Source organism: Acipenser ruthenus, chromosome 1, assembly GCF_902713425.1.
Source record: "Acipenser ruthenus chromosome 1, fAciRut3.2 maternal haplotype, whole genome shotgun sequence".
Classification (NCBI taxonomy): Eukaryota; Metazoa; Chordata; class Actinopteri; order Acipenseriformes; family Acipenseridae; genus Acipenser; species Acipenser ruthenus.
This window is the reverse complement of record NC_081189.1, coordinates 30,014,999-30,030,668: the sequence shown is the minus strand read 5'-3', so window position 1 is coordinate 30,030,668 and position 15,670 is coordinate 30,014,999. Positions and strand designations below refer to the sequence as shown.

Below are 15,670 nucleotides of genomic sequence, written 5' to 3'. Positions count from 1 at the left end.
TAGTGCCGGTCAAACTTGTATGAAAAGAAAATGAATCTGCAATGTAAAAGTAGTGGCAGTTCTTGTACATGAAAACACGGTCAGAATCCGATGTGAAAACAGCTCTTGCCATAAGGTTGTGTACGTATGTGGAGCCACATCGAATTAAACCTATAAACACAAGCCCCTTTCATAACTAGCACACACAGGGCAATCTGCAGCCCTACTGCATAAACACCTCAGTAAATAGTGCCTTCTTTTTTATAATATTTTGTTGAATATATTGTAATTGAATATGAGGGTTTGTTTCTGTTTTAGTTACATATTAATGTGTATTAATGACGTCACTGGCTAGAGTGATCGACCGGCAGGTTTGTAACCAAAGATGGCAAATCTCACAAGAGCACTGGAGTGACAGTTCTTTATCAGAATTTGAAGAGCTACACTCTATTGGTAAAAACTTTCTAGTGCCGTATGAATTTGAGCCAATCATAGAGCTCCAAATAGGCCCTATTGAAACTGAAAGAAAGGATTCAGATTCCTGGGAATCTGATCCAGATAGTGAGGGAGATCGGGATCCTGTGACAGAACAGCACACAATTTCTGGTGCAGCTGCTGTAACTGCTAGGGCTGTCAGTTAAGCCTCAAAATAGCAATCGATTAATTGGGCACACAAAATACAATCGTTCGAATAAATATCGATGATTGTACCGCCCTCATACATTTAACTCCATTCCTCTCCCCCGATGTGATTATTTTAATATCACTGCAGTTAAGTAAAAGCTTGAGCACAACAATTGAATCCGAGGGGTAATTACGCCTTGGTAACGTCAGGAGAAAAAAAAAAACCACAACATTCGCAACACGCATAACATAGTACAGGAGTGTTACTAAAATACTTATTCCAAACGGACTACAGTACGTTGGAATGTAATCTATATAAACTAGACACAGGTTTATGAAAAATGTCTTTTTTTTTTTAATTTAGTGACAGCTGCAGCATCACTCATTGCATCTTGTTAATACTGTCCCACCTAACCTTCACTATCTGTGAAACACACAATGTGGAAACCCCTGCCTAAAACATAATAATAAAAATAATAATAATACATTGATTTACTTACCACTACATGCAGACTCGCTATGTCAAGCTGATTGTTACTCCAAAATCACTGGTCGTTTATTTTTTTTAAATTTTTTTTAGCGTTATTGAATATTGTTAAATATTCATTATATAACAGTTCATTTTGAAACTCCAAAGAAGCACAAACTATATCAGTCAGTTTTCTTCAGTGTGCACAATTTATTTACAGGCTGTTTGCCAGGAATACAAGCTTGTCGCCCTGCTCTGGATACGTGGCGCGCTTTTTTTTTCTTGTTGTTTACAGTGTATACACAGAGAGGCGTACCTGCATTTTCAAAACTGATTTGCTGGTAGAATGGGACCAGCAAATCAGATGCTAGTTAACATGAGCAGGAAAAGAAGAGCATGCCTACTGCTTGTCTGTGGCAGAAATACTGTAAATAGCAAGGCAGGGCGTTCGGTGCAGTTTCGTCGTTTTATGCAACCTGTTTTTTTTCAATTCAACTGCTATCCTTTTTTAACAATCTCCAATTTTTCAGGGAAAGTTCTCCTTGAAAAAGGATTCGTAACCAAATCGACTATGATGTCTCTGTTTTCTCACATTTTTTTTTATTTTAGTGTAAAATAAAATTCGAAATAATTAGATGTTGTAAAAGTATTTGTATTTATAAATGTATATTTATAAGCAATATCGTGCAAAATCCAGCTATCCTCCTAACTGCAGTGCTAACCAAGGAATATTCATGTTTTGGGGTTGCTCACTAATGATTGGTCAGCTGTCAGAGCTTTGACTTTCCCATTGGTTGCTAAAGTAGGGCCTTCAAGTGAGGCAGAGAATACCCTGGGAGATTTATGGCCTGCCTCTGCTCACTCCTGATTGGTCACCTGTCTAAAAAAAAGGACATTGTACAACGCGCCTATTGGTTAATCTCACGCAGGACCTTCAACTGAAATGGAGAATACCCTCAGGAAACCCATAGACTCTAAAAAAAAAACCTCTAGTAAACCCTGTAAGTCATCTTGGATAAAGGCGTCAGACAAATGAACAAATAATAATTAGAGTAGTATGCTTCATAGTATAAGCAAGCACACTGTACGCAAGTGAGTGAGGCAACGTAATGTCATTTGACTGACGGTTTACTTGGCACTGTCTGGTCAGCAGAGAATACCTTGAAGGTCCTGACGGCACACCACTGCTGTACACCCACCTGCACTGTATCCCCCAGCAGGGACATGCTTCCCTGGAGGGAGATAATGGCAACATGCTGGCCAGTGGGCACATTGTTTGCAAATGAACAGTCAAGTATACCAGTTGGAGCAAAGCATTATCCCTATTTGTTCATGCAAATCATGTGTAATTCATTGCTGCACAAAGAACTATAATTAGTGAGAATTTCTAAAATTGATAATTATGCAAATCACAAAAAAAGCAAAAACCTTTTGGAGAAGTATCCTGAACAAATACTATTTTGTATTTCCAGCTGCATTTTCCTAAATACTGGGGGCATTCAATTCTGCTGACTCATATGCTGCCACACAATTTCTGATTGAGAAGCCCTTTGGCATTCTTATAAGCAGTTTTTGATGCCTGCAGTAGATCATTCTGGTGTTGTACTACATCATAGCCCAAGGTTCCGCCCTGTGGGGGCTGGCTCAGCTGGTACTGCAGAAACTGAGGGAGTCATGGTTGGCTGCTTGCACGCACATGTGTTGATTCATACGCAACAGCATCAATATATTGAAATGGGGAAGAAAAACCTTTACAAAAGTGTCAGTTTAGTGGAGAGGAAAGAATGAGAAAGTAAATGTGAATGGTTCAGTGCAAATATTGTAAATAAACAGCGGGACTGTCATTGCCGTTGAATCTGAGGAAGATGAGGAGTAGCTTGAGCGTAATGAACTGCTAATAAGTGACAGCGATGGAAGCGACTCTCAGGATTAATAAATTATAATAATAGAAAATGTAATTTAAGGTAGGCCTACATGTAATGCATATTTGTTTACTGCAGTTATTACATTATTAAAGGTTTTGATAATTTTAAGCGTGCTGAAAGTAGGCCAGATACAAACCTGTTGGTGTACCTTAACATGTTTTATTGTATTAACAATGTACAAATTTGAGAATAAACAATGAATTATTTTTGATAATGATACGTTGTGTGTTAGCAGCTTCTCAACGACTGCATGTAGCATGTGAAGCTAGTGATCTAATATAAACGCCGGTCTCAGCAGCGCTACATTACTCTTGTGATGACACGTGAGTTTTGGAATGATTGAATCAACCATTTGAATTTGATGATGATGAGTTATCATGTTACAAAACAGTCCTGTATCAGATTTGAAGCGGTATTGGTGCCAGAAGGTGTTCTTTTAAGCACATCTCCTGTTCCTTTGGGCGGAGCATTTACAAAGGGAAAATTCAATTTTACCACAAGGTTGTTACCTAAGCCGAAGTGTTTCTTGGGAATGTAAACTAACTGTTTAAGCTAATGCAGAATGCTGTAAACAAAATCCAACAACAACATGTGGGAGGCAAGTATGACCCTGGTTCGGAGCAATGTAATAAACCTTTAGTGGTTAAGATACATTGAATCTGATGACATGAGTTTACATATAAAAACTGATGGATTTCTACCTTTACCATACCCTTACCCAAACTATCATGTAAAACTAATGTATATTTTTATTTTGTGTGCGTTTTTAAATGGACAGCAGGAGTCTTTTCTTTACAAATCTTTATGAGGTACAATACTGTATAATTATGGTGTATAACTCTATTGGATTAGGTATATGAATCATCAAAACAGGTGGGCTGATACAATAGCTCAACCAAAGCAGTCAGTCATTGACACCATCAGAACACAGCTTTCTTGTTGCTGCTTTTGTAGGTGTATGAATACATATATTATGGGAGGCACGAAAACCACATTAACTGTATTATAAATACATTTTGAATTATAGAATATAAAATGCAGAGTTAGCTTGTGTAGTGGGCGTTATTATTTTTTTATAACACTTCTGTTCCAGGTAATAGCCCCCTGTTGGTAAGACGAGGTAATAAGATATGAGTGTAATTAAGTACCGGTCAGATGTTACAGAATATATATATTAAATAACAATACTGACCACCACAACACTGAACTCTTCTCTGTTCAGATACCAAACAGTCAAACATCTTTGTTGCACTTTCACATGAAGCACAAAATACATTGTTTTCCTCACAAAGAAAGGCTTATACTGTATACTACTGTCGATTCCTGTGTAATGCTTGCACATCCATGCTCACAAACATACATAAATAAAGTGGTTCAGATGACACCCTCTATTCATTTTAATATTATCCATGCAATACATGTTCACTGTGAGTAATGTTTGACTCCTGGGGTTCTTGGTACATAACCCAATCTACATTTCTGAATCTAGTTGAGCACAGCTGGATCGAGCTAATGAGGTGTGTGAAAAGAATACAGTCTTCACGTACTGAGAAGTTGAAACAGATTTGTTGAGAAGAGTGGTGAAAGATATCTCTCAGGTTTGTGCAGAAAGTTTGTACATGCAATAGAAAGTGATAAATTTAAAGTTGGTCATACCATATTTTACATTGCTATGGGTGTTAGTACTTATGATCTTATCAACATATTTATTTATTAAACATATTGCTGTTCCTTTTTTTTATTGTTTTTTCTTTAAAATTAACGGCAGTGTCATGGGTAAAGTATTGTTTTTCACAGGATGTGCACAAAACTATTTTATAAATTATGTGTAGATTATTATTATTTTTTAAACATCAAATATAAAGATAAATGCACTGACATCATCAAAATCAACGTCAAAGTTATTCAAACACTTTACAATAGTTTGTGGAACAGTGTTGTAATTAACAGCCTGTAGGTAAAGTGTATCTGCAAGGACAGCTTTCAGTTCTAGTACGTCAGATGCATGTTCACCACTTATGTCTTGCAAAACAAATACAATGTGTAACCCATACTGATCTCGGGCATTAGTCGACTCGTCAGTGACCAATTCCATAATCTCCTGCTTGTAATATTCGGCAGCTTTAGGTAAGTATTCATGTCTCAGCTGGTTGATGAAGGAATCACTCCATTTGCTACACTCAGTCTGAAGAATTTACATAACTTTTGGTTATCCAGTTTTTCAAGAGGGATATTTGCGCAAACAAATGCTTCTGTCAGATCAAAATTTAATGTGTTTAGTCCTTCATGGTTTTCAGTGGACTTTTGGAACATGGAAGTCACAGTTTTTTGTTTCTTTGCATGTAAAGCAGTCTCAGTACTGCTCTGGATTTCCGCCTTTCTCTTTCGGTGAATACTTGAATCTAAATGCCTGTCAACAGCGTATTTCGGATTTTTTTAATGCGTAAAAACAGCAGGTACGCAGCTTATATGGACTGCTAGTCTGCATTAACCATGCAGGGTACCTTTTACAAACCCATACCCAAAGGTGTGTTTTTAAGTATATGTTTTTTTTTTTTTTAACTGGATACTGTATTGCACTTTTTTTCTCCTGCTCAAGTTCATATTTAAACAGCTGCAGAGCTTGCCTGTTTCCCGACATTTCTCATTGACATGCTGTCTGTCCAAACTCAACATGGCTCTCCTTCTCTAGTGCACAGAGGATGGTTCGGTAAACCACCAACCTTGATCAAACTTACTGTTCCTGTTTGCAATAAGATCCGAGTGGTTTCTTATTGCAATTTCACTTGTGCTTTCAGTGTTTTGAGTTTAGGGGCTGTTTTTCAGTTCCAGTTACCAATTAAAGCTAGATTGGTACTTACCAATATAAAGACTGATCAAGCCTGCAGTCCTGTTCATCACATATCTGGCAGGCAACTGTAACTGAAGAGAAGCTTTGAGAAAGTGCTATAAGAACCACTCAGCATGATTACAAACGTCACAACAGTCAAATCTGAAGCTACATTATCTACTGTATGTGCACGATTCATTCACATGGAGTGGTGTTTTTTCCCCAATTCATACCTTGTCTAAACTGCAGGGTTCAGAAGTTTGACAGCCGTGCATTACACTGATCATTTCACAAGTTTACAAAACTCAAGCTACAGTACAAACAACTACTTGGTGAATTCCATCCAACATTATGTTCTGAATCACGATCTGTGGTTTACTTAGGCTGAAATGTTGTCCAACCTTCATTTTAAGGGAAGCTTCATCAGCAAAATAGTTTTTAAATCTTGCTGAAAACCTGGCCTCAGTCCTATGTATAATAACTGCTTTAATTCAGTTTGGATGCCAGTATGCTGCTGCTTCCCAATTGTGAATTGCTTTGAGACATTTACTAAATGTAATTAGATGCTTAATAAATGCTGACTCTTTTTGATATTGCTGGACACAATGTATATTTGTTTCATGATAGGTTAACCATCAATTTCTATGTGCTAAAATATTCAATTTTTCTTGTTGTTGTGATGAAAGTAATATCACCTATCTCAATGCTAGGTTAAGAGCTGTATATTTTACATGCATTATAAGGACTTGTATTCAATTAACAATTTAACAAAATACTCTATCTGATATTAAAAACTTTATTTGGTTGTCACTAAAATACAAGATCAGCAAAGTTTCACTTCGGCTTAACTCTAGCAAATTAATGATTAATGTATTCAGTTAAGGCTGACTTAATATGAAATCATATTATTTTATGTCACGCATACCGATAATACTAATAAGATTATACACTGTAAGAGGATTAACACAGCATGTATACGTACTGTAATCTCAAAGCAAGTCAGATGTCCACTTTTTAAATTAAACCCAAAAAATAATGAAGTATAAGATAATGTTTTGTTAGTGGTCAATGATAAAATCCATTGAAGTTTGAGTTATAAACTGGCAAAAGTTTTACATTATCACCTTTCCTTAAATGTTTTAGTCTATGATTATACTGGTTATTGAGAGCTACTGAGAGTTTTATAATCTGTTAATGTATGTGAGCTCCATTCACACAATAGTTTCCTATTTAAAAAGGAACAATTATTGAATGTCAATTAAAACCATATTTGGTACTGTTAGTATGCACTGTGCATTTCTGCCATGCCTTCTTAATAACTACATTTTTGTTCACCTTGAGCTACATACTTTAGAGGATACACCATAAATATTCATAGAGTACTATAGTTATTCCACAACGATGACAGCCACATAACCTACAGGCCCCCGAAAGGATCAACCTGAATGTTTACAGCCATGCTCATGAGTAAAAACACCACACGACTGAACCTTCATGGAGTATTTGTTTATACAACCAGTACAATGTTTCAGTAACACAGAACATAAAAAGGCACACACCACTATCCTCCTGAACGTTTGAGCACACTGCTTAACTTTAAAGTGAATTTGATATATTTTTTCAATTTTTATTTATTTATTTTTTTATGCAAAAGCAGGTGTACAGGGGCCAAGACTTCTGTCTACCATTTCATGCAGTGTTGTACATGATCACTTTCAGAAGTAAGACAATGTTATAGCAAGGTCAAAGTAACATTTTCAATATCTTGCTTTCACAGAACCAACCTAGCAGTAAAATGCAATACCATTGTGATATTTGAACATCAAATTGCCTGAATTATGACAGAAATGTATATTTTAGTATAGTCTTGATATTAAAACTGATATTTCTTTTTATATTTGTGGACCATGAATATTAAAACAAGAGATTTCAAAAGAGCTCATGAATAAATATATGAGTATGATGAGATAAAGCAGCTATAGTATTAACAATCTGTTCAGAACATTTCACATGTACCACATTAGCATAAAGGATCCAGCCATATAAAGACATGATATCTACTTGGGCCCTTTCGTAGATATCACATTTTTACATGACTGGAACCTTTATGCTAGCTTGGCGGTTTTTGTACTTGTTTAATGTTTTTTGACCACAGTGCTTTAGACTACTGTCTTCTTTAATTTCTGCTTTATTTTATATATCCAAACTTGACTTGGCTCAATTCTACCTGTCACATTTAAATTCAAATGTCTTCACTTTCTCAGAATAGGGAAATCATTGTCACATAGTGATGCAACTCCTCTTAGGTTGTTGGGGGTTATACACATTTAATGCTGGGATAGTTACTTGAGTTATTTAAGCAGTATTTTTTTTATATTCGAATACTCCACACATTGACATTCACGCATTCAAAGATGCCGGTTGCACGTGAATTCTGTTGAAAAAAAAAAAAGAAAAACAGAATCCAGGAAAAGATTTGTATGTGCAGAGCAGCATCTGTAGATGTATCACAGCACCAGTGCCTTGCTACAGACCCTAAAACAAAGAGCTGAGAAGGTTTGTTAAACAAAACTGATTTATTATGTTAAAAATGAAGTTTGTAGAGTAAATATTTAGCTTTACATATTAGGAACTGGATAGCGCACACTCCATCATTCCACACATACCACTTTTGATTAAGCGCTTTGTGATGGTGGTCCACTATGAAAGGCGCTATATAAAATAAAGATTGATTGATTGATTCTGTTCTGTATAGTACAGCACCATACATACTGCTTAAGAGTAGGTGGCTATATTATGTTATGTTGATGATGTTACGAGTTAGCCATGCTGCAGTGTCAGGGATACATTTATCGATTATCAAAAGCACAAAACTGTGTATAATTGATTACTTAGATGAGATGACCACAGTAATTTGTCTGTCATCTGAACCAGATTTGCAATCAATCATTTAAAGAATCCCTCAGTACGCCACTACATTCATTAGCATGTGAAATACAGAACCATTCCTAAATTATCTTGAGTGGCAATGTAATTACACTATAATAACAATGCATTTCTATACTGGGAGCAATAGTAACACACAGGTAGCTACAGTATTTGCAGAATGGCACCACAGTGGTTAACTGCAGTACCATGGTAACACAATGTATGAGTCCAGTATGCTACCAGATGTAATTATTCACTATGATCAATTGCTTGGGGATGTTGTAGCCTGTTATTGGTTATTCTTACATTAGCATTATAATGTATAACAGAGAGCCACTCACTCACAACCCACTAGTTATGGGTTCTGCTGATTTGGAATATGGTTTGTAAAATTACTGGTTAGTCCAAAGAAAATATGATGCATTTTAGTATAAACACATAGAACTGCCCAGTTGACAATACAGTAACTGTGAAAGTCACAGTCCCATGCTGTCTCTTCATGCCTGAGAATCAGGTAGTCTTTGAAGGGCACCTTCATTTAACAAAGTGGCTCATTGAAAGTGTTTTGAAGAGAAGTGGAATTAAAAATAATGTAACCGCTGAGAAGAGAAACACCATCAAAGGAATTTCAACTTGAAAGGATTTTGACTAACAGTTTTTTTTTTATAACTTGTCCTGATATATTTGCTTTAGTTTTTTCAGTTAACTATATTTTCATCATTCTTGAACTAGGCTTTCAGTATGCTTAGTTTTTATACCACAGTAAGCTTTTATAAGGGCACTTCTGAGAAAGTAAGAGGAATTGCCTAAAAGTATCCTCAGGGCTGCACCAGCTTGACATCTATCTGGTGTGCTGATAGAACTCATCTGTGTATTAACTCTACTGGCAGCTTTTTTGCTACAGGTATGTAGTTTTTTGCTACAGGTATTCTGAAACAGTTTACAATAGCTAGCATATTATCAAACATACCGTATTCCTTCGAATTTAAGATGCACTTTAACCATTTTTTGCTTCTCAAAATTAGCCTGTGTCTTAAATTCAAGTACAGTATAGTGATGCGTGTATTAAAATCACCACGAGTGTCCCCAAGTACACAAACAGCAATGTGACTGACTTCCGAGAAAAGACGAACAAACACGTCACTGCCCGAATACATAAGCAGCAACGTGACTTACTGCTGATAAAAGACGAACCAGAACGCTACTGCCCGATCTCGAATCATCCATTTTCAAAGAAGAGTCATTAGCTTCCTGAGGAATTCAAAGAAGCTTTTACAATTTCAGCATTTCTGAAAAACAATACCAGCGTGGACAGATCAGAAATGCTGATCAGACCCCCGTATTTGGGAGAAAAACAGGTGCGAGTAATCTCCATATGCGTATGTTAAGTTCTGTGGGTACTGTGCATACCGTTTTACTGTTGTGTCTGCAATGCTGTTGTGGTTGCTGGGTTACATGTTGCCTGATGTAGTGGAGTGTTGTGTCGTGCTTGCTGTTGCCGGGATGCGTGATGTCATAAGTGAGTGAGGGGTGTGTGCACGACAGAGACGCCATCTTAAGTACTATAGTACACAGCACAATAAACAAGCTCTGTGGTTAATCTGCAACAACACTGTTTCGGGTCAGTTTTGTACGATACAACAGCGTAATTGAGGTTGTATCTTTGTAAATGCATATTTATTTGATGTTTTATTTTTTCCTCAAATTGAGGGTGATAAATTTGGGCTGCGTCTTAAATCCGGGAGAGTTTAAATTCGAAGGAATACGGTATTTACATGCTCATTAGATGTATACAGTAGGCTATACTGTACATGTACTGTACATGGCTGTTATGGTTGCCTATTGATTATATAAAATCAATTTTAACCTTATGTAACACTTGCTATGTAGGAATAAAGGACAGGCATCCCCATCCATCCATCTGCCAAGAGTCTACTTGTCCCTGCAGCACAGTTCTGTCTGAACCTGCTGTAAAACAATTGCACTCACTCACGGTTCGTTGCCCCTTTAAAAACAGACCCAGGACACAGAAACTGAATTTTTCCAGCGCTGATGCGCTATATTTAATTCACAAAATAAACAAAAACCAAAATAAACACCTAGCTCCTTTGGAGCACTAACTAAACAGTATGCAGGTCCCTGACCAGCTCGCAGGACGGCTAAGCCGTTTACCTGGCATAAACAAAACACACAGTAACAACCCAGTACTCATAAGGGTGACTGCCTGGAAACAGCACACCGCCTTCTGCTTCCTTCAACACAGCAGTCCAGTGCAGACTGACTGCTTCTCTTAGGCCCTGTCCACACTACATAACCGATCTCGAGAACCGTACACTGAGGCACCGTTTCATGTTTAGTCAGGCTTAATGCGTCCACACACCATTAGAATAATAGTTCAGTTACAATTCCCAGCAGCGCAACGAACCGTGGAAATTAATACGATAGTATCCCACCATGCACTGTATTTTATTTTTAAATAATGTGTTATGCCCCATATTAACAGCGGTCCATATTGCTAAAAAGAAATATAACAAGTATTGTGGAAAAAGTAAATCCGAACACACACACACACAAGTAGGGCTTGAAGTTTTCAGGTTTTATTTTTAATTAGGTGAACTCCCTTTAAACAAATTGAGCTGATTCCATTTTATAATTAAACTCAGAAAAATCTGTTAATTACAAAACAATCTTTGTTTTTACCTTCATATCTTGCCTGAGCCTAATTCTGGTCCTCTTAATTTTATTTCAAACAGAGCTGACAAATTACGTGATTTGTTCATCCCCGATCCTACTTTTAACTCGCATTTCATTTTTGCAGTCGCCTAATTTAACGTTGTGTTTTGAAGTCCGAAGTCCGAAGTAACGAAGTCCTTCCGGTGCCTGCTCTGAGTATTTCACCAAACATACCACAAAGCATTTTGGGATATTGGAGGATACCCAATAAAATGTAGTTTGGTATTACAGCGTCCACACTTCTGATAAACCGCACTACCTGATGTGATCTAATTAGAACTGGACTCAAGACTACCTCCTGAGGTGGTCTCGAGTCCGGTTCTCGAGTACAGTATTAAATGCTGTGTAGTGTGGACGCAAACCGTATTTAGCACTTTTAAGCCGGCTTAAATGCAACTAATATGGTTTAAAGGCATAGTGTAGACAGGGCCTATAATACCCTGCACCTGGTTCTAATTTACAATTACCACCAGGTGTAGGGATGATTAACAATGAAACAATTAAACTAATTAAACAAAATGTGCATACGCACATGTTTTATGCAGGGAGGAATTAACCCCCTCCCTGCTGTCTTACACTCCTCATAGGAAATGTCAGGCCAAAAGTGTTGTGACGATGCATGTTAGACAATGAAGAATGAAATGGAGCAACACTCTTAACTACTTTAAATTGGGAGACTGTTTGTCTAACAGATATACAGTTGTCCCGCGTTATATATATTTTTACTTTCTGTTTAAAAAAAGTGGATGCGGTTGAGCTTAAATTGCATTGTAAAATAAATAGATGGCATCGTTCAATGGGGGATAGTATTCAGCAGGCTTACAGTCGTGCCACAAACAGAAAAGTTCACATGACCAGTAAAGTCAAATAAAAATGTTTTTCTTTTAAATTGTATGCTTTTTTGTTTTTATGGAACTGTTGTCTGGGTGATTTGACACTAAATAAGTATTTATTTTTTATTTTTATTTTATTTTTTAAGTATAAACTGTTCCTCAAAAGTAACCATGTATGTTTCACTCAGATGGGAAATTATGATAAAACGTCACTAGTAGACCTACTGTTGTGTTAAGAACTAGTACATTAGTTTTAAAAAAGATTGGAGATACTGTAATTTTATAACTAAAAAAAATGAAAAGTTTGAATTTATTGCAAACATAGAAGGTTGTGTGTGTTTTTCTTTTTTTGTTGACCCTCACTATAACTCCACCCTCGCTTATTGCCCGTTTTTGCCCATGGCCCTTATCTGGCGGTATAAAGAGGGTTGACTGTATTACAAACTTCTTAATACCTATGTCCGTTCTGGAACGTACAATGTATACACCTTCTTGTTCTGGAACGCTATTGTATAAGGAATAGAATTTCAGGATGCCCAGAGTAATGAGACAGTGAAAAATCCTTTGCTTACAGGACTCCGCAATTATGGACTAAACTCCCTGCTGACTTGAAGGCAGCTGTCAATGTTAGTGTGTTTAAGATAAGACTAATGTACCACCTGCTGAACCTAATTATTTGTAATTGATATGTTTTGCTGGTGATGGATGCCTTTGTATTGAAAAGGATGTATTTAAATGTATTTGCTACCCCGAGAACATATTGGAAATTACACATTTTTAAATGAAATAAATAAATTGCAAAAAAAATAAGCAAACAATGATCTATGTTAGTGAAATTTTGGGGCTTTTGGTCTGCTATAAATGTGTATTATATAGGATTTAGCATGATGAAAAACCTAACCAATATATTTTATTCTTGGATATACCTTTTAATGTCTGAGGTATGTTCATGGTTCTGCTAACACCACCCTATTTAAAAACTAAACTATACTTTTTTAGGTGGCAGACAAATGTCAGAAAATGCATAAGGGCCAGAAACACTTCCTAGCAAATTCATCTTGTGTTGAGTCCACTAGAGAGCTGTGTAGATGGATGCGTCTATTACTTTTGACTAGGAAAGTGTAAATAAAACTGACCTTATCTGACCTATTTGTTTATTTAGCAGATGCCTTTATCCAAGGCGACTTACAGAGACTAGGGTGTGTGAACTATGCATCAGCTGCAGAGTCACTTACAATTACGTCTCACCCGAAAGACGGAGCACAAGGAGGTTAAGTGACTTGCTCAGGGTCACACAATGAGTCAGTGGCTGAGGTGGGATTTGAACCAGGGACCTCCTGGTTACAAGCCCTTTTCTTTAACCACTGGCCCACACAGCCTCCTAGATTTTTTTTTTTTTTTTTTTTTTTTTAAGCAGACGCCTTTATCCAAGGCGACTTACAAAGAGTGCAAGCAGGAGCTGTCTGGTCAAAATGTTGCTGACATATAGAGATAAGCCAGCAACTAAGCTTTTTAAGCAAAGGTGTGTAAAAATTATAAAACAGCATGTACATGGAGGTGCATTTGAGATGCATCAAGAGCCTGCAGAACACACTGCAGCGGCGTGTCCGATGCTTCTTCCAGAAATTGTTAACTGATATCATTGCTTAATTTCTGTTAATAACTAGCGGCCTCATCATTGTGCCTAATGATAATGATTATCCTGTAAAGTGGAACTTTTGATTTTTGGTAAACTTGTTCAATTCTGCTTAAATCCTTGTTGCGTGCGCTCCTTCATAGAGAAATACATACATAAATAATGTAGTTTCCTTACAGACGTACATTTGACACAACACTGTAAAACATCTAGGCTCAGATAATGAATTGCTACAGACATTGATCATATGTTTTAATAGAAAGTGTGCTTCTGCTTACCTCTACAAATATGAAGCAGGGTATAATGGAATAACTGCGCCGTGTGCTCTGTGAAGCCATGCTTCTTTCTCAGATGATGTCAATGTTGCTTTGTGGAATCTGGAAAAGAAAAGCGTGGAGAAGTTATTTAATGTGAGTCTTAAAGATGTGCCTGCAGAATAAAGGGTATGAGGGTTTTACCAAAACATACCACTTCACAAACACATATTCATAGTATTTTATTACTATTACTTGGCATTTCTTAATGGGACTTTTCCGGTATAAATATAGACTAGTGAAGTAGCAGCATCTGGTATGGCGTATGGAGCTTTAGTGAATTGAACATGGTACATAAATTGCATCAAATTCACTTGTGATGCACATTTCATCCAGGGGTGTAGTATAACAGCATGGCTATAATTTTGTTCTGTGACTATTTGAAACAACCTTGAGCGGTTTATAATTGAATGTAATGTTTACTGTCTATTATCTTAGCCTATTGACTGCATAGAATTAATTTTATCCACATGTAGCTCTTGCTACAGTATGTAGGTGTATATATATATATATATTATATATATATATATATATATATATATATATATATATATATATATATATATATATTTTAAATCCTACAACTCATCCATCTGCCAAGAGCTTACTCACCCATGCAATAGTGACACCAGCACTAGGACAAGACAGGCCAAAAGAACTGAACCGTCCATTGATTGTCTCACATATTGATTATTCTGATTCCTAGCATGTTACGCCATAAGAAATGCAGTGGAGCAACACTCCGAAGCTTCAAGCTGATATGCCAGATCAGTAAACATGGCTATTGACACTTCTTAGGGAATAAAGAACTCTATGTATACAGTCGAGGTTAAAGGTCTGAAAACATCTAGGATGCAAGAACATTGACAAGTTTAAAGGATCTACAATCAGCACATTAACCATCCAGTGGGACGTTCATGATGAATGGATGAAGTGAGGGGGTTGACATGGACCGTGCTGCAATAACAAGGGAGAATATATGCAACAGACTACAACCTCACACCAGCTGAGGGTGTCCAGCCCTTCATTGCTGTTTTGAGTATAAATAACAAATAAGGAATACAAGTCTAACTTTCTTGTATATATAAATAGCAACTACTTTTACTTCTTAATCAGCTTTTTTCTCTGCTGGAGGGGAGGGGCTTTCAAATGTGTCATCTTCTCTTACTGTACCCGTAAGTAAACATGAGATCACAAAATAGAAGTAATTCATACAGGCACTTATAATAAATATTCCTTTGGTGAAATTCAAAAGACACCCTAACAATCGCATTCCCCTACTTTTGTCGTTTTAATCAACCCAATTGATGCATTACCAAAGTTTGAGAACTTTTTGAGAATATATTTATAGCTAGAAAGCCTGTATATTCTATTATAGAGCACAAACTGCCTATATTTG

At 36.7% G+C, this 15,670-nt stretch overlaps 1 protein-coding gene across 3 annotated transcripts in view; it reads right to left on the bottom strand.

Moving 5' to 3' along the window:
- Nucleotides 1-15,670, bottom strand: part of LOC117408624 (phospholipid phosphatase-related protein type 1) — an 88,475-nt gene that overhangs the window by 39,614 nt on the left and 33,191 nt on the right. For all 3 annotated transcript variants that reach the window (XM_059023418.1, XM_059023406.1, XM_059023411.1), the window contains exon 2: nucleotides 14,236-14,334. In XM_059023418.1, coding sequence (XP_058879401.1) covers nucleotides 14,236-14,295 — 60 coding nt within the window. In that variant the 5' untranslated portion in view covers nucleotides 14,296-14,334. The remainder of the gene's footprint in view (nucleotides 1-14,235; nucleotides 14,335-15,670) is intronic.